Below are 18856 nucleotides of genomic sequence, written 5' to 3'. Positions count from 1 at the left end.
GCGATGTCTTGATTTCCTCCCCCCCCCCCTTTTCACAACTTTCTGGGAACTGATTAAGTGGTACAAATTAAAACATGTATAATAAATGCAATAATAGTTTTAATCTAATTATAAAGCACACAGTCTGGACCGATGGAAATGGAAAGGACGTGTTGAAACGTGAACTCAACCGTCCACTCTCTGAAAAGTCGCAGGAATTCCCAATTTGGATACATGAGGAGCTTTGAGCGGATGGACGGATGGCCGAGCCAATGAAAGGCAGGTACTGGACAGTGGACGAATCAGAGTGAGGTGTGGCGGGACCTCCGGTACGGGGGCGGGTCTAGGGTCCGGAGAAGTTTTTTTTGTTGTGTCGAGCGGGAGTGATGGAGGGTCTGTCCTGGGCCTCAGCGGGGTCCGGCTGCCGGTAAGGGCGTAGGGGGGAGAAGGGGGATAGAGGGAGGAAGGGGGAAAGAGGGAAAAGGGGATAGAGGGAGGAAGGGGGGAAAGAGGGAAAAAGGGGATAGAAGGGAAGGAGGAGGGGGAAAGAGGGAAGGGGATAGAGGGGGAAAGAGGGAAAGGGATAGGGGAAAGGGTTAAGCGGGATATGGGAAGGAGGGAAGGGGAGAGGGGAAAGGGAGGAGAGTGATGGTGGAAACAAATTAAATGGAGAGAGTGGGTTGGGAGTGAAGGAGGGGGAGGAAGCGAAAAAAGGTGGGGACCAGTGGGGAGAAGTAGTGGGCACAGGGTGGATGAAGGAGAAGGGGAAGAGGGGAATGGTGGGGAGAGATAAGAGGAGGGGGAAGATGTTGGGAGCTGGAGAGTGGGGGTGAGGGAGGGGGGACTGAGAGTTGGGGAAGAGAGGGAGAGGATGGACGGGTGGATAATAAGGGTTTCCTCCCAAACCATTCTCTCTCCCGTTGCCCCTGGGATGGGGGAGGGGGGGTGGTTGGTGCTGGGGTGAAGGGCTTCACTCCGCTTCGCTGAGTTGTGAGGGCAGTGTGGGATCAGACAGTCTCGAGGTGCTGCACCTCAGGAGTTTATACCCTGGGCACGATGTCCAGTGAACATAAGGCCAATGGATAGTGAAGAGGAACACAGGGGTGGGGAGGGGGTTCTTGTTCCATGAAAGCAGTGAAATAGGATGGTGAAAGTGGTGTGGGCCACACTTGCCTTCATCAGTCAGAGCACTGAGTACAGGAGGTGTGACATCACGTTGCAACTGTACCAGAGGTTGGCGAGATGACATTTGGAGAAGAACCATAGAACATTACAGCACAGAAACAGGCCACATTGGCCCCTCTAGTCTGTGCCAAACCATCTTCTTTCCTAGTCCCACTGGCCTGCACCCAGCTCATTTCCAATCCACGTACCTGTCCAAATTGTTCTTAAATGTTAAAATTGAGCCCACGTCCCACCATTCTCTGTGTGAATGTTCCCCCTAAACAGTTCCCCTTTCACCCTTCACCCACGTCCTCTGGTTTGTATCTCACGTACCCTCAGTGGGGAAAAAAAAGCTGACCTACGCTTACTCTATCTATCCTCCTCATAATTTTAAATACCTCAATCAAATCTCCCCTCATTCTTCTACATTCCAGGGAATAAAGTTCTAACCTGTTTAACCTTCAGTTCCTGAAGTTTGAGTAACATCCTCGTAAATCTTTTGTGCACTCTTTCTTATCTTATTGAAATCTTTGTATCATGAACGGTTCTGATCTGGTCACCCAGCTATCGGAAGAATTAAGTCAGAGTGGGTACGGAAAAGATTCACGAAAATTCTACTGGGACTGGCAGTCTTGAATTAGGAGAGGATGGATAAGCTGGGAACTTTCTCCACGGAGCCTCGGGGGCTGAGGGGAGAACCCTACAGCTGGTTTATAAAATAGTAAGGAGTGCAGATAAGGTGGATCGTCACAGCATTTAAATTTAGGCATGCAGCCCGGTAACAGGCCATTTTGGCCCACGAGCTTGCACCGCCCAATTACACCCCATGAATCTACAACCCAGTACATTTCAAATGTTGGGAAGAAACCGGAGCCCCCGGGGAAAACCCACGCAGACACGGGGAGAACGTACCCACTCCTTACAGATCCGAACCTCGGTCTTGATCGCTGGCGCTGTAAAGGTGTTGCTCTAAACACTATGCCAAACGTACCTCTCTCAGGCTTGGGTGAACATAGAGGTACAGGGCTTTAGATTGAAGGTGAGGGGGGGGGGGAAATGGGGGTAAAGGATCTGTGTGTGAAAGAAGTGTTGTGTGGCGTAGGATGCATGCTTTGCCCCTTGTTAGGGCACCACGGTTAGCCTAACGCTGTTTCAGGCCAACGACCTGGGTTCAAATCTGCCACTGTCTGTAAGGAGTTTGCACGTTCTCCCCGTATCTGCGTGGGTTTCCTCTGGGGGGTCTGGTTTCCTCCCACCATTCAAAACGTACCAGGGGTTGTAGGCCAGTTAGGTGTAATTGGGCAGCATGGGGCTCATGGGCCTGTTACCGTGTTGTATGTCTAAATTTTTTAAAATGGCCAATCAAGTCATTGCTGCTTTGCTGATTGTGGGATCTTGCTGTGCATGGATGGGGTAGGGGGTTCTTTTTATGGTGCCTAAACTTTTTTACAATGTTCCCCCCTCCCCCACTGCTCTGTGTCTGGAAGGGGTGTCGCCAATTTCTTCGGGACTCTATAATTATTTAAATAGAAAACATAGCCCGGGAGATAATTTCAGAAGAGTTTATTGACGAGGTTAACCTTGGAGGGTATACAGAGCTCGTATCAGGAAGAGAAAACAAGCTTTTATAACCCAAAACAACCAAGTCTTCAATCAATTGCTACAGGATATGTACTCCCTCTCACACAGTATATTTACAAGACAGATTGAAAAGCAGGAAACCGATAAGGACACATCCTTATCACTTTCCAACAACTTAGTGTCTTCTGTCTTGGCGTCTACTTGATTTAAATCATGTTTCCTTCCACAAGGGGTTGTGACTGGTGCTACAGCAATGCAGCTGTCATACTCTGTGTCGCTCCCATAGGGCAATTGGTGACTGGTTGAGTAATCGAGGGTGCAGGGCCAGTTCTTGCCTGCCTGACTGGCAATAATTCTCATTCCAATATCTTGCCATAATTGGATTCCTGGAATTCTGCCTCAAAGCAGTTAAAATCTTCCTGGCAGTGAAGGAGTTTCAGCTGGACAGAGGTAATGAGGGAGATTGATAAGTTCTTGATTAGCCAGGGCACCAAATGTTATGGGGAAATGGACGAGCTCATGATTAAATGGTGGCACAGACTCAAATGAATGGCCTATTTTTGCTCCCACATCTTAAGGTAACTCTTCCTGGTGCTCAAACCCTGCCCATCCGCTGAGCTGCAAGGACAAGGAACAGTGTAACAGGTATAGGTCATCGAGGGAACAGGCAACGTACAGGCTAACTAGGAGGTCTCTTGTCAGTACATCAGGTGGTTAGTCCTCCAAGGTGGGGGTAATGTCTGAACAGAGACGGGTGCTAGGCTCAGGCAGGAAGTGATGAGGCCTCGTCACAGAGGGGCAGGACCTTGACGTGGGGAGGCTTTGGACCCTGGAAGGTGGGCGAGGGTCATCGGTGGCTGGGTTTTGGGAGGGAGGGGGTGGTGGCTTCAGTAGCTCGGGTTTGGGGAGAGAGGGGTTCTCACTGGCCCAGTTGGGGTGAGGGAGGCTCTCTCAGCGGCCATGGGTTGGGGAGAGGGAGGGTCTCTCAGTGCAGTAAAACACGAAAGTCTGCAGACACCGTGATTGAAGTAAAAACAAGGCTGGAGAAACTCAGGAGGTCCTTTGTGTTAGCAAAGATAAAGATACATATTCTCTTCAAGGTATGAGCAAAATGTAAGCAGGCACCTGAACAAAATGGAGGAGGCAGGAGGTTATAGGTGGATAAGGGAGGGAGGGCATTCCAGCAAGCAAGGGGAGGGGGGATGGCCCTGTGAATGGAGAGGGAAAGGGGGTGGAGAGCTGGAGAGAGGCATAAGGGAGAACGGGGTTCTCCAAAACGGGATTCTACCAGAAACCGGGGTTTGGCAGTGCATGAGGCCATGGACGGACAGGTCGGCAGGGAAGCGTGTGGCCACTGGGAGATCCCTATCACTGATGCAGACAGAGAAGCCATCTCCCACTCTGAAGAGAAGGCCACAATGAGCTGGATGCAGTTGATGACTCCCTCAGTTTCCCAAGTGAAGTGGTTGCTTCATTTGACACTACTGCTTGGGGCCCAAAGCGGGGATGAGGGAGGAGGTGTTTGGGGCCCTTCCTGCAGCTGCGGGGGAAGGTGCCAAGGGGGAAATTTGTGGGAAGGGATGAGTGGACGAGGGAGTCTCGGAGGGGGCGGTGCCTGCAGAAGGCAGAAAGAGGAAGGTGTGTCTGGTGGTGGGATCATGTTGTAGGTGATGGAAATGACGGAGGATAATAATGTTGGATGCGGAGACTGGTGTAGATGATGACAAGGGGAAATCCTGTTTTTGTTGTGTCTAGGGGTAGAGTGGGCAATGGAGGAGGTGTGGTTAAGGGCTGAGTGGATGGTGGTAGAGGGGAAGCCACGGTTTTGAAGGAGGACATCTTGGACAATCTGGGCCGGAAGACATCTTGGGAGTAGATGTGATGGAGAAATTGAGAGAAAGGAACAGAATCCTTACAGGGGATGGGTGTGGAGTCGAGGTGGAGCTGGTAGGTTTATTTTTAAAAAATGTGGAAATTTTGTCACCTGAGATGGAGATGGAGAGATCAAGAAAGGGCCCCTCAGTTGGAGTTAGGGAGGGGTAGTCACCAGGCCATGAAAGGGTGATCCCGGGGCTTGGAGGACAGCCGAATGCTCAGCTCAATTGGTGAACAGTCGCAGTCAACATTTCCAACGGACATTACTCCCAATCCAAGGAGCGCTTAGCCCTTGGACCTTAAATTTAGTCATACAGCACGGTTACAAGCCCTTCTGGCCCACGAGCCTGTTAGACAGTCAGCATGGTAATAGGCCATTTTGGCCCATGACTCCGTTCTGCCCAATTTACTCCCCTTTAACCTACACCCCTGGTACATTTTGTACAGTGGGTGGAAACCCACACAGACACAGGGAGAACGTACAGACTCCTTACAGACAGTGTGGGATTCGAACCCCGGCCCAGTCCTGATCACTGGCACTGTAAAAGCGTTATGCTAACCATTACGTCAAACGCGCTGATCCCACTCCAACTGGTCCCCATGGCTTGTCCATCTGAAGCTCTGGATCCGGTCTCTGATCCCGTGGCAGTCCCAACACCCTGAATCTCCAGCAGAGCCGTTCGCCCATCGAGTCTGTGCCGACCAAACGGTGGTGTGACTGCAGCCCTGCACTTCCTTGTAGTGATGGGGCTCCTCCGCTGATCTCCAGTGACCAGAGCACTCCACTTGCTCGTCATTGGCCTGTGTACCCTGGGCCAGTGTCCGAGCTCTTTGCAGCCTCTTCCTGAGGCAGCACCTCCTGGGGACCTCCCCCTGCCAGGGAATGAGGCCTCCGCTCCCATCCCTGTGACCGAGGCTGTAGCAGCTCCTGGAGAGGGCTGATGAGTGGTATCACAGGAATGTACATTGTATCAGGCAGCAAGTGGACTGTTATCCAGAGGCCACGTGCGTGCTGGTTGGGACAGCAACGGGTTCAAAGGGCAGGCCTGTGGTTTGGAAGTGTTTCGGGAGCCACAGGAGCTGGAGGGGTCATTGACCTGAGGGAGTGGGAAATGAGTACAGGCCAGGTGGGACCCAAACCCTAACCCTCTCGATCTCTAAATCCCCCTCTGGTCCTGTACACTCCTCCCTGTCTCTGATTCTGGTCCCCACACGCCTGCCTATCCCTGTAACCCTTCAGGTGCCCCACACCCTCCCTATCTCTGTGATCCCTACAACCTCTCCTTGTCTCTGTAACAACTTTAGTCCCCTCCCTGTCTCTAAACCAGTGATTCTCAACCTTTTTCTTTCCACTTACACACCACTTTCAATAATCCCTATGCCATCGGTGCTCTGTAATTAGTAAGGGATTATTTCAGGTGGTGTGTGGTTGGAAAGAAAAAGTTTGAAAGCCATTGTTTTAATCGTCCTTAATTAATGTTATGTGGATGGTTTCGTAACTCCAAAGGAAATGGGCCAATGACAATTTTTCTCAAGTGAAATATTTCAGTAGCAATTGGGTGTAGAGCAGTGGTTCTCAACCTTCCCTTCCCACTCACATCCCACCTTAAGCAATCCCTTACTAATCACAGAGCACTAATGGCATAGGGATTCCTTAAAATGGGATGTGAGTGGAAAGAAAAAGGTTGAGAACCCACAGGTCCCCCTATACCTCTCCGTCTCTGTAACCCCCTCTGGTTTCCACACCCTTCCCTATCTCTGTTCCCCCACCTCTAGTCCCCTGGACCCTGCCCTGTCTCTAACCCCCTCCGGTCCCCTCTACCCCTTCCTATCTCTGTAACCCTTCTGGTCCCTCACACCCCTCCCTATCTCTGGTCCCTTCCAGTCCTCTATGCTCCTCCTTGTTTCTGTCACCCCCTCTGGTCCTCCATTCCCCTCCCTGACTGTAACCTCCTCCCTGTCTCTGTTATCCCCTCCCTATCTAATCCACTCCTGTCCCTTACACCTCTCCCAATCTGTGTAACTTCCATCAGACCCCTACACTCCTCCCTCCCTCTGTAACCCCTCCTGTCCCCAACACCCCTATCTGTAACTCACTCAGTCCCCCATACTCCTTCCTGTCTCTGTAACCCCTCTGGTTCCCTACTTCCCTCCCTGTCTCTAACCCGTCTATTGCCCTACACCCCTCTTTGTCTCTGTAACTCCCCCCGGCCCCCTACATCCCTCCCTATCTCTGTAACACCCTCCATCCCTGTAATACCCCCATCCACTCCTCCCATCTCACCAATTGCCCCCTTCGGCACCTACCCCTGAGACCACAGGAGATGCTCCACTTGCGCCCACACCACCATTCAGGGCCCCAAACAGTTCTTACAAGTGAAGCAACACTTCCCTTGTGAATCTGCGGTTTCCATTTCCATTAAACACCACCCCCCAATCTGATCTTGCTGTTTTTCTCTCTCCCCCTTTCCCTCTATCTTCTTTCACAGAACCAAAACAACCCTTCCCCCATCAATTCTCACCTTTCCTCTCTCTTGTTCTCCTATTGTATCCAATTATCACCTTGGTCTGTGCTCCTCCACTCTGTCTCCCCAGCCTTCAGGCGTCTGCCTGGTTTTCACTGGTACCGTGAGGAAGGGCTCAGAGCTGGACTGCTACTAAACGTCCGAGTTCCGTTCTGACCGCTTGGATCTCGAAACGGACGCAAGTCGGACGCATGTCGCTCGGGGCCGACGCGCTCTTAAACTGGAGCCATGGCACTTGCCCCGCGGTCCAGCCGCCTGGCGCTGGAAGGACCCGTTGTGTGCCACCACCGGCGCTTGGCCGACGCCCACCTCGGACACCGGGTCTGCCGCTGCCTTCCTGTCCTCTAGGCTCCTGGCCTGTGGCCACTGCCACGTTGGTCCATCAAAATAAACAGCCCCTGGATCCCAGGAACCTGACGTAATTTTTTAAATATTTACATATATTTTTTCTTTATTTTAAAAATTTAAAGAGTATTTTTTTTTCTCGGCCATATGTACGGATGGTCGCAAGTCACACAGGTTGTAAGTAGAGGACCACCTGTATATTTTTACCTTCTGTGCAAGATCAGCTGAGTTCTTCCAGCATCTCTGTGTTTTCACCAAGGCCCTAAAGGCTGTGCATGGGCAGCTCTCAGTCTCCCCAGTCTCTTTGCTTCTGCTCTAACCCACCCTTCCCCTCCTCAACCCCCAATCCCCCTCCTCACCTTCTCTGGCCCTTTCCTCCTCTCCAGACCTTCCACCACCACTGCACCATATGCCTCCTTCCCCTGCCCTCTCGAGCCCCCTTTCACCTCCTCCCTCCCTTTCCTCCCTCTCTTTCTTACCCCTTTCTTTCCCTCTGTTCCCTCTTTCCCCCACCCTCTAGCCACCCGGTCCCTCTTGATTCTCCCTTCTCCTCTCCAAAACCCCCCCTTACCTCTCTTTCTCTCCCTCCAGTAGGCTGGCTGTGGACGAGGGTCTGGATGGTGCAGGACTGTCACAGGAGGAGCTGCCGCAGGTGTGGACGAGCCAGTCGACGTCTGGCCCCTCCCTGAGGGAAGGGATTCGGAGGGAGGGGGTTGAGACTGGTGTGGCCAGGATCCAGCCCTGCGGTACCACGTCGCTGGTGACCGATTGTACACTCTCCAAGTCCATTCTCGGGCCGGAGAAGCACAGAGATCCCATCAGTGGGACCCTGCAGGACCAATGCCTGTCCAGGGGACCTGGGCGGGTAGGCTGTGGAGGGGAGTTCCTGGACACCGACCCCAGCCCCCGCAGGAAGCGGAAAATACTCCGCAGCAGCTTCACCATCCTGGAACGGTCCGAGGCAGAGGCCAGGGGGCTTCCGGTTATTGGCTGGGATGAGGGGTCCACCCTGAATGGGCCTAGGGACCAAGGCAGTGTGCACTACCCCATGAGGCAGGGGGCTCAGGGGGATCCCACACGGGGAGCAGAGCTGGGTGGGGAGGAATATGAGGTTCTCAATGAGGTAGTTCAGGAAGAACAGGAAGATCCCACTGAGGTAGTCCAGGAAGGATTGGAAGATGCCATTGAGGTAAACAATGAGGAATGGGAAGATCCCACTGAGGTAGTCCAGAAGGAACTGGAAGATTTCACTGAGCTAGTCCAAGAAGGATGGGTGGTCCAGGAGGACCGGGAAGATCCCACTGTGGTGGTCCAGGAGGACCGGGAAGATCCCACTGAGGTGGTCCAGGGTGGACGGGAAGATCCCACTGAGGTGGTCCAGGGTGGACGGGAAGACCCCACTGAGGTGGTCCAGGGTGGACGGGAAGACCCCACTGAGGTGGTCCAGGGTGGACGGGAAGACCCCACTGAGGTGGTCCAGGGTGGACGGGAAGACCCCACTGAGGTGGTCCAGGGTGGACGGGAAGACCCCACTGAGGTGGTCCAGGGTGGACGGGAAGACCCCACTGAGGTGGTCCAGGGTGGACGGGAAGACCCCACTGAGGTGGTCCAGGGTGGACGGGAAGACCCCACTGAGGTGGTCCAGGGTGGACGGGAAGACCCCACTGAGGTGGTCCAGGGTGGACGGGAGGACCCCACTGAGGTGGTCCAGGGTGGACGGGAGGACCCCACTGAGGTGGTCCAGGGTGGACGGGAGGACCCCACTGAGGTGGTCCAGGGTGGACGGGAGGACCCCACTGAGGTGGTCCAGGGTGGACGGGAGGACCCCACTGAGGTGGTCCAGGGTGGACGGGAGGACCCCACTGAGGTGGTCCAGGGTGGACGGGAGGACCCCACTGAGGTGGTCCGGGAGGACCCCACTGAGGTGGTCCGGGAGGACCCCACTGAGGTGGTCCGGGAGGACCCCACTGAGGTGGTCCGGGAGGACCCCACTGAGGTGGTCCGGGAGGACCCCACTGAGGTGGTCCGGGAGGACCCCACTGAGGTGGTCCGGGAGGACCCCACTGAGGTGGTCCGGGAGGACCCCACTGAGGTGGTCCGGGAGGACCCCACTGAGGTGGTCCGGGAGGACCCCACTGAGGTGGTCCGGGAGGACCCCACTGAGGTGGTCCGGGAGGACCCCACTGAGGTGGTCCGGGAGGACCCCACTGAGGTGGTCCGGGAGGACCCCACTGAGGTGGTCCGGGAGGACCCCACTGAGGTGGTCCGGGAGGACCCCACTGAGGAAAGGCAGGAGGATTCCACTGAGGCTGTTCAGGGAAGGCTGTCCAGTCGACGACTGACGTATGTTATAAAGTCCCGTGGGGCATCAGAACAGGAGAGGGAGGCAGGCTTGCAGGCAGGGGAGTCCCAGGAAGATGCCCGGCCCCTTCCTGGTGGCGGGCGTTTGACCAGCTTCGCAGAGCAGAAACAGCTGAAGGAGAAGAGGCCAAGGCGAAGCCTGCAGGCGGGGCTGCGTCGCTCTCCGGGGTCCCCAGGCACCCGGCTGGGCCCTGAGTGGATCCAGGTTCGCCAGCGGCTGGAGGTGAAGCAGGAGGAGATCAGAGCTCGGCTGCAGGCTCGCGAGGCCTGGCTAGGCCGGCGCTGGCAGAGCCTGGGCCGCAGAGCCTACTCCAGGTTGCTGAAGCTTGCTGGGCGCGAGGGCGAGTCTTGCAGAGACCAGACCCAGGAGGGTTTGGCCCTAGGCCTGGAGGAAGGCTCCGTCGCAGGCATTCAGGTCCAACTGAGGACCCTCAGTCTGGATCAAGCCCCTGGACCACCCGAAATGCAGACCCTCAGCCTGGCGCCCAATGCAGAACCAGTGCAGGGAAGCAAGGGTGGGAAAGGGGTAGATCTGGGCTCGGGGGTGGAGGGTGAGATGGCAAGGCCTTGCCAGATGACTGCACAGGACGATCCCAGTAGCAGTGAATGGAAGCTTCCGGAGATCGGTGGACAGGAGCCTAAGGAATCAGAGGTGAGGATTCTTGGTGAGGGAGGGTGCAATCCCATTCTCCCACGTGAGACTCTTCCCATCCAAAAATGCAAGGATGCTTTTTCCACTGAGGGTTGGTGAGATACAAACCAGAGGCTGTGAGTTAAGGGTGAAAGGGGAATGTTTAGGGCAGTGGTTTTCCAATGTTTTTTTTCCACTCACATTGAGTAATCTCTATGCCATCGGTGCTCTGTGATTAGTAAGGGATTACTTAAGGTGGTATGGGTGGGAAGGAATCACTGGTCTAGACCCAATTGTTACTGAAATATTTTGCTTGAGAATAATTGTCATTGGCCCATTTCTTTTGGAGCGATGAAACCGTGCACATAACGAGTCAATGAGGAACGATTAAAACGGTGGTTTTCAAACTTTTTCTTCCCACCCACATCCCACCTGAAGGATTCCCTGTGCCATTGGTGCTTTGTAAGGGATTACTTAAGGTGGGATGTGGGTGGAAAGAAAAAGTTTGATAACCACTGTTTTGTGCACGGTTTCATAACTCCAAAGGAAATGGGCCAATGACAATTTTCCCTCAAGCAAAATATTTCAGTAACAATTGGGTCTAGAGCAGTGGTTCTCAACCTTCCTTTCCCACCCACATCTCACCTTAAGCAATCCCTTACTAACCACAGAGCACCGATGGCGTAGGAATTACTTTAAGTTGGACGTGAGTGGAAAGAAAAAGGTTGAGAACCACTGGACTAGGCAGACTAGCAGGGCCTAAGTGCCTGTTTCTGTGCTGTAATGTTCTATTGTTGTAGTAGCCCTCTCCACAGATCCAGTCTTCCTCCTGGTTCACCTATGCCCCCTTCCAAAGCCCCCTCATCCTCCCTGTAATGCAGCAGAGAACAGCTCAGCCTGCCTGGTCTCTCTGTAACGACACCCCTCCATCCCAGACAACATCCAGGTGATTCTCTCTCTACTGTTCTCGCATCTTTCTGGGTGGGGACCAGAACCGAGCATCAAACTTCAGATGGAGTCACGCATAGTCTCAAAATAATATGGAGATCTACAGAGCAGTGCAGGCCCTTCGGCCCATAGTGTTGTGCCAACCCAATAACCTACTCTAACAAGTGCCATGAATTTCCTGACTGCAGCACCCTCTATTTTTCTCAGCTCCAATAGTCTCGTAACAGACCCTATTGCACCTGCCTTCACCACCATTACTGGCAGCCCATTCCATGCACCCACCCCTCTCTGTGACCTGCACTTATTCCCAAGCCCCTTAACACCGTGGTCCCTTGTGTTAGCCATTTCAGCCTTGGTGGGGGTCCACACGATCGATGCCTCTGACAGATCACCCCCTCCCCGTCCCAAGACCAAGTTCTCTCAACTTATCCTCATAAGGCATGACCTCCAATCCAGACAAGGTCCTGGTAAATCTGCTCTGCCCCCTGAAGTTCCTTCAGGGTGAACAGGACTCTTTCGTTCTTGAAGACAGACATTTTAATTCTACCACTCACTTCCTGAGGCAACAGTGCAAAGTGTCACCACTTTCAGGGATGCACCCCAAGGTCCCTCGACATTAAAATCCTCCAGGTCCCTTGTCATGAAATTTGGTGTTTTGCAGCAGTGGCGTAGTGCAAACATTCATATTGTAAATCATCTTACAACATTACCATAAAAATATTAAAATAACAGCGCACGAAAAGTCAGCCTTTGATTCACTGATCATGGAGGGATCTGATGGCGGAGGGGAAGAAGCTGTCCTTGTGCTGCTGAGCGCTGGTCTTCAGGCTCCTGGACCTTTGCCCCGATGGTAGCAGAGTGAAGAGGGCCTGGCCTGGGTGGTGGGGGCGGGGAGTCCTTTGAGGATAGAGGTTGCTTTTTTTTAAAGACACTCATGTCGATGACCTCGATGGGAGTGAAGTGCCTGTGATATCGCAGGCCGAGTACGACCCTCTGGAGTTTCTTCTTGTCCTGAGGGTGGATGCCTTCCTTGCTCTCAACAATTACCAAAGTTCTCAGTCTCAACAAAGTTGCCCTGGATCCACTGCATTCTCCAGGTTCCTTTTGTCACGTAATACAGTCACACGTCTCAACGTTCACGATACGTTCTGTGAAATAGGATGTTACGCGATGTGGACGTTGTGATAACACCATATTATGTGGTGCTGTGAACCATTGTTGATCAGTTTACCAACAACCCCATCACCATTTGAGCCTTGGCTTTCTGGACCAGCCTATAGGTTGGACCTTGGCACCTGTGCACACAGTTAGTGTAGTAGCTGGCGTGAAGCTGGAATGGAGCCAGCGACCCGGGTTTGAATCCTGTGCTGTCTGTAAGGAGTTTGTACGTCCTCTCTGTGTCTGTGTGACTTCTCTCTGGTATAAATGGCCAGGATTGGTTTCAACTGTACTGTAAATGAAAGTATTTAAAATGACAACGTCCATCTTAACCACAGAGTCTCCCGGCTGGAAAGGGGGGGGCGGGGCCTCCCGGTGGGCACACTCTCAGCCACCCTTCCTTCCCCATAGGTGAGCTCACCGGAATGGCTAGGATTGCGGCTCCTTAACCTGAGCAGTGGCGACTTCAGCCTCCCAACCAGCCAGCAGGTGGCGGCGCCGAGACGGAGACGCCGTGATGCCCGGTAGGTGTAGGGGCGGTTGGGGAGGGGTGTGGATCGGAGGACGGGGATGGGGATCTGGCCATGTTCCTGCGCTGACTGCTGCTCTGTCCTTCTGCCGACCAGACGTGAGCAGCCAGAGGCAGTGACGCGGTGGCGGGCTCGGAGCAGGCCACTGCCGGACCGGGACGGGGAGAGGATTGGGAACTCCGCACCTGCTGCAGAGCCGACAGGTACTGGCGACGTGGGCTCAGGACACATCCTTCCCCCGTTTGGCTGACTCAGGAAAGGGGCTAGGTCATCAAAGCCAAGGTCACTGACTTGGTATCATAGTGGGTGGGGGGGGGGTTGTCATGAGGTGGAAGGTCACTATCCAGGGGGTGCTGGGGACATTGGGTGAGAGGTCAGGGTCATCCAGTGAGAGATCAGTGCCCAGAGTAATCAGGTGGGAATTACTGCCCTGGGTCGTAGGGTGGGAGGTCATGGGGTCATTGTGGGAAGTCACCTCAGGATCATCATCTGGGAGATCACTGTCCGGAGGTTAGGGGTGTCCTGGGGTGATTAGGTCACTAACTCAGGGTTATGGGGGTCCTCATGTTGGTGGGGGGGGTCACTCATGAAGTCAGGGTTTTCATCGGGTGAGAGATCAATGTCCTCAGGACATGGGGATCACGGGAGTCATCAGGTCACTATCCCAGGGTCATGGGAGCCATTTAGTGGGAGGTCATTGTGTCTTGGGCTGGGTGTTTGAAGTTCTGTGCCTGTGTTGGGATCGCTGGAGTTTGAGGGAGTGTATTTGCCAACATCGGATGCCCCTGAGGGGTGAGGTTGGGGGGGAGTGGCGCATTCGAGCTGTGGACGGACCTCTTCCTCTCACCAGCAGGCCTGAAACTGTTCAAGGAACCCATCACCAAGTCCAACCGGCTGATCCTGTACAACGCCCTGACTTACTGCTGCCTGGCCGGGAAGGTGAACGAGGCGCAGCGAGGTCAAGTCATCCAGGTGAGCCAGTCACATGCCAAACTCAGGCCTCCCGGCCCATCCAACCCCTCCTGTCCCTGGTTCCCATGGGCAGTCATGAAGATTGTAAATTCTGAAGTATTTCCTGGGTGAGAGTTGGGATCAGGATTAACAAAGGGCTATCAGAGGTGTGAAGGAGTGAACAGCCTCACCTTGCAGTCCTGATTCGTTGACGTCTTGAACTGGTAGACAGCTGGAACCTTGACAGGAACAGAGGAGTCTGCAGGACAGAATACTTTGGGCATATTGTGCTTGGACACATGGACTATTGAGAGCAGTTTTGGGTTCCTCGTTTAAGAAAGGATGTGCTGACGTTGGAGAGGGTTCAGAGGAGGTTCACAAGGATGATTCTGGAAATTAAAGAATTATATAACAGCTTGGCCTGTACTCATTGGAATTGAGGAAAATGAGAAGGGATCCCACTGAAACATTTCAAATTTTTAATTTAGACATACAGCACGGTGACAGGCTATTTTGGCCCACGAGTCCGTGCCGCCCAATTTTCCTACAATCCCCCTGGTACATTTCGAACAATGGGAGCCCCTGGTGAAAATCTACACAGACCTGGGGAGAACGTACAAAGTCCTTACAGACAGCCTGGGATTCAAACCCCCCCCCCCACCCCCCCAGTCCCGATCAATTGTGCTGTAAAGGCATTGCAAGGGGGCACAACTTCAGGACGTCCGCTTAGAACAGAGACACAGAGAAATTTCTTTAACCAGAGGGTGATGAATCTGTGGAATTTGTTGCCATAGGCAGTTGTGAAGGCCAAGTCATTGGGTATATTTAAGGCAGAGATTGATAGGTTCTAGATTAGCCGGGGCATCAAAAGGTTATAGGCAGTGGGGCTGAGTGGGAAAATGGATCAGCTCTTGAATGAATAGCAGGCCAAGCATGATGAACTGGATGACCTATTTCAGCTCCTACGTTTTATGGTCTCCGTGCAAGATTTCTCCACCAAGTTATCTGCACACAGTTCTTTTCTCTTCCTGCTCTGATCTAAGCGGGGACTGGGATTAATCTCGGGAGTTTTAAAAACTTCTCAGCAGAATTCCTTCTGGAGTTCCGTCTGGCGCGGTAACCTGGATCTCCCAGTGGCCACCATTTCGGTCCCCGATCCCATTCCCTAGCCAACATGTCTCTCGATGGTCTCGTGCACGGCCAGACTGAGACCACCTGCAAACTGGAGGAACAACACCTCATCTTCCACTTGGCATTAACATCGACCTCCAGTTTCCTTTTAACCCAACCCCCACTTCTTCCCCCCAGCTGTCTGTCTCCTTTCTCAGAGCCAAAATCAATTCTCACCTCTCCTCTTCTATCCCACCCCTTTTGTTGGTCTGGATTCTTCCCCCGGTCAGTCCAAGCCTTCCTGTTCTTTACCTCCCATAGATGCTGCAAGGCCAGCTGAGTTCCTCCAGCGTTTTTACTCCAACTTCCTGGGCCCTGTGCATTCTTGAAGCGGTTTAGGGATCCTCCACTTTATGCTCCGACTTGCACTTGTGGTCTAGTCAGTGCACCCATGTCCCAACTTCAGTTCGTCCGCTCTTGTATCCTAGCTTCTCCATTTAAAATTCCTTGTCTCTCGCACTGTCTACACCCCGATCTCTGGGATTAATTTCTGCTCCTCAATGCCGGGCGAGACTGTTTGGGGAAACGGGTGGCCAGGCTATTGGCACTGGGTCGTGCGTCTGTCCAACTGACTGCTGTCCCCGCACAGGAGCTGGTGAGGTGTGACCAAGTGCAGTGCCTGATCCTCTTCCGCGACCACCACTGTCAGTTCCGGGCTCTCTACTCATTCTGCACCGACACTTCAGGGATCCAGAGACTGTGGGGGACTGGCCCCAAACTCATCCACATGGAGATGGTTGAGGGCCTGTACAAGTACAACTCTGACCGCAAGCAGTTCCACCTCATCCCGTCCAAGATCATGTCGCCCAACGTGGACGGGCTGACCATCCACGGACACCTGTGGTCAGCCCGCAAGAGGTCTGCCCTGGGCGGAGAGCGCAAGTGACTCCGGGGCATGAATCTGGATCAGCCTGGGTGGCCGTGCCCCGTGGACTCTCTCCAACCAAAGCTGGTCAAAGTGCCTTAGTCCTGTGGGATGTTCCCACTCTCAGGAGTCAATCACCGGTACAAACCCCTGGCCTGTTAGCTGGGACGCCTGTCTCCCTCGGGATCGTCAGAACAGTTCCCCTCCACTTGTGAGACCTTCCTCAATCTCGCCCCTATCCCAGCGGTCGCACCTCACCACCTACCCTCCCCAGGAGGGAGACTCGCTCCCCCCCTCACCTTCCCATCCCAGGAGAGAGGCTCAAATACCCCCACCACCCTCTCCCTGTGGGTGAACCTCATTGCCCCTTTCCCTCCGTCCCTGGGAGGTAGCCTCACCTCCCACCCTGTGGGTGAGCTCTGTCCCCCACCCTGCAAGGGAGCCTTGCCTGTCCCCCACCCCTTCCCCGAGTGGGAACTGCATTCCCCTCGCCCTGAGAGGGAGCTCCACCCCAGGTGAGGGGACTTCACTCCCTTGTCCCCCTCCCCATGAAGGAGCTCCGTCCATCCCCCCCCCCAACACTCGCAGGGGAGCCCCATCTCCCCTCACCCTCCAAGAAGGATCCTCCTCCCATGAGGGAGTTCTGCTCCCCATCCCTGAGGGAGCTCCGTCCTCCCCCCCATTGCCTCCTCTGGGCCCCACGTTGCTCGGAGCTAGAGTGGGGACCTACCCCGACTCCCCAGGTCCATGCTTCAACGCGGGGCAGGAGAGGGAAACATGCACTATAATTGCAGGAATTTGCACATCCTGGCTTGCAGTCTGTGATAGGACGGTTTGTACCCGAGTGACTGTTCACTGGTTGCATTATTCCTGAACTGCATGCCATACATTTTTAAGTTAAAACATGCAATAAATTGCTGATCATCTGCACTTGGCTGGCATTCGTCCGCATGGTACAACAATCAGGTTCGGCCGAAGGAACACGGCTCCAGTGCGGGGGGGTCTGGTGTGTACAACCTTTGAAATGACGTTAGTGAGAGCACACCAAACATGTAGGTCTAGTTGCCTGGATACAGGAAGGACATCAATAAATAGGAGAGGAAGGCTGGGGGGGGGGGGGGGGGTGGGGGCTTAGACCCCATAGTAAAGGAGGCTGAGGGGTGATCTGACAGATTTATAAAATCAGGAGGGGCATGGATAAAGTGAGTGCTTGGTCTTCCCAGTGTAGAAGTAGAGGGCAAAGGTTTGAGGCAAGTTTGAAAGGGACAGCCCTTTCCTCTATGACTGTTCTGTACGTGGAATGAACTGTAGAAACGGACAATTACCAGATAGACACGGCAGCGCATGAAACGACCCCCAGAATCTAAACCCAAGATGCAGGCTTTGAGCTATACTCGCAGTCTAAGAGAACCTCAAGTCTGGCACTTACCACTGACTAGCAAAGTGAGGCTGTCACAATATTTTAAAAGCAAATTAACCCAGTAAAGGTTTAAATTTGATCATATTTTAAAATAAACCCCCGTTGGCTCCTATAATAGGCCATTTAAAGCCTGTGCAGAGCTGACGGCAGTCGGACTGGGCGGATGGACCTTGTGGGTGAGCACTGAGACCTCGCTGAGGGCTGTTAAGTTTCGTTATTTTAAAGCAGTGGTTCTCAACTTTTCCTTCCCTTCACGTTGTCCATAAGTCAGACGTTCTTCACCTGGGGACTTGCTGTATACTAATAGTGAAACCCCTGTTATCCAGAATTCAAGAAAAAAAAATCAGAAAATAAATAGGCAAAAAATATGGAAGTTTAAAATTACCGTGCCTCGCCGCTAGTTCGCCAATCATGCCACAAACAATCTAAAGCAGCCGGAAAATTCACTTATCCGACATCTACCAATCCCCATAGGTGCTGGATACTGGGGTTTTTAAAACTATTTCACTCTCTGCCAGTGATCTGACCTATACCCTCTTCTGAGGTGGAGGGCGTGTGTGTGTGTGTGTATAGATGTTCAGAGTCGGGTGGGGGGGGGTCTGCAGGACCCCTGGGGCTTGAGATCTCACTCAGGGCAGTCAGTACAGCCTGCAGAGGGGGAGAGGGGGCTTCGGGGAATGGCTGTGGAGGGGTTGTGATCAGTATCAGTTTCCACGACCCTAGGGTAAAGCAGAAATAGTCTGAGAAAGTTGCAGGAAAGCGTTAATATTGCTTTGCGGACAATTTTTATTCTGTAAACGTCTGATATATTTTAAATGAGCTGGCAATTACAGCAGAGTTCACTGGTTGAGCGATGCCCTGGGGATCATCAGCCCAAGGGTCTCACGATTCACCAGACACGCAGTACCCCAGAGGGTCCTCACTGGTTGAGCAGTGGCCCAGAGTGTCTTGGTCTGCACAGACATCCTCGACCCCTGAAAGATCTTGGCCGGGATTTGAGATGGGGTCGGCTACTTCTTGAAGCGGTCCAAGGCGGAAGTCGGGAGAGACGAACTCAGCACCGCTGCCATTGACCTCTCGGCCTTCACCTTCTCCTCGACACTCTGCCGGATCCGCTCCTGCAAACAGAGAGAATCGACTTAGCCAGGGGGTGGGGGGAAATCACGGGCTTCTTCGAACCGGCATGGTAACAATGCTGGAAACAGAAGTTGGAGAAGGGCATCCGGCCTGTTGAGCCTGCTCCACCGTTCCCTGAGATCCTGGCCGTGTACAAATCCACATACCTGCCTGTTCCCCGTAACCCTTAATTTCCCCGACTTCACAAAAATCTGTGTCTGAAGCAGAACATTACAT

General features: G+C 53.5%; 1 protein-coding gene across 1 annotated transcript; it reads left to right on the top strand.

The window, feature by feature from the left end:
* Positions 1-239: 239 nt before the first annotated feature.
* LOC138753022 (uncharacterized) lies at positions 240-17143 on the top strand. The gene is made up of 8 exons (XM_069915616.1): positions 240-262; positions 372-406; positions 3303-3369; positions 8061-10482; positions 12979-13091; positions 13194-13300; positions 13948-14069; positions 15808-17143. Exons 1-8 carry the CDS (start codon positions 240-242, stop codon positions 16102-16104), a joined length of 3186 nt encoding a protein of 1061 aa, XP_069771717.1. The 3' UTR covers positions 16105-17143.
* Positions 17144-18856: the final 1713 nt, after the last annotated feature.

Source organism: Narcine bancroftii, chromosome 2 (genome assembly GCF_036971445.1).
Source record: "Narcine bancroftii isolate sNarBan1 chromosome 2, sNarBan1.hap1, whole genome shotgun sequence".
Classification (NCBI taxonomy): domain Eukaryota; kingdom Metazoa; phylum Chordata; class Chondrichthyes; order Torpediniformes; family Narcinidae; genus Narcine; species Narcine bancroftii.
The sequence above is the reverse complement of the archived record's forward strand: the minus strand, read 5'-3'. Positions and strand labels throughout refer to the sequence as shown.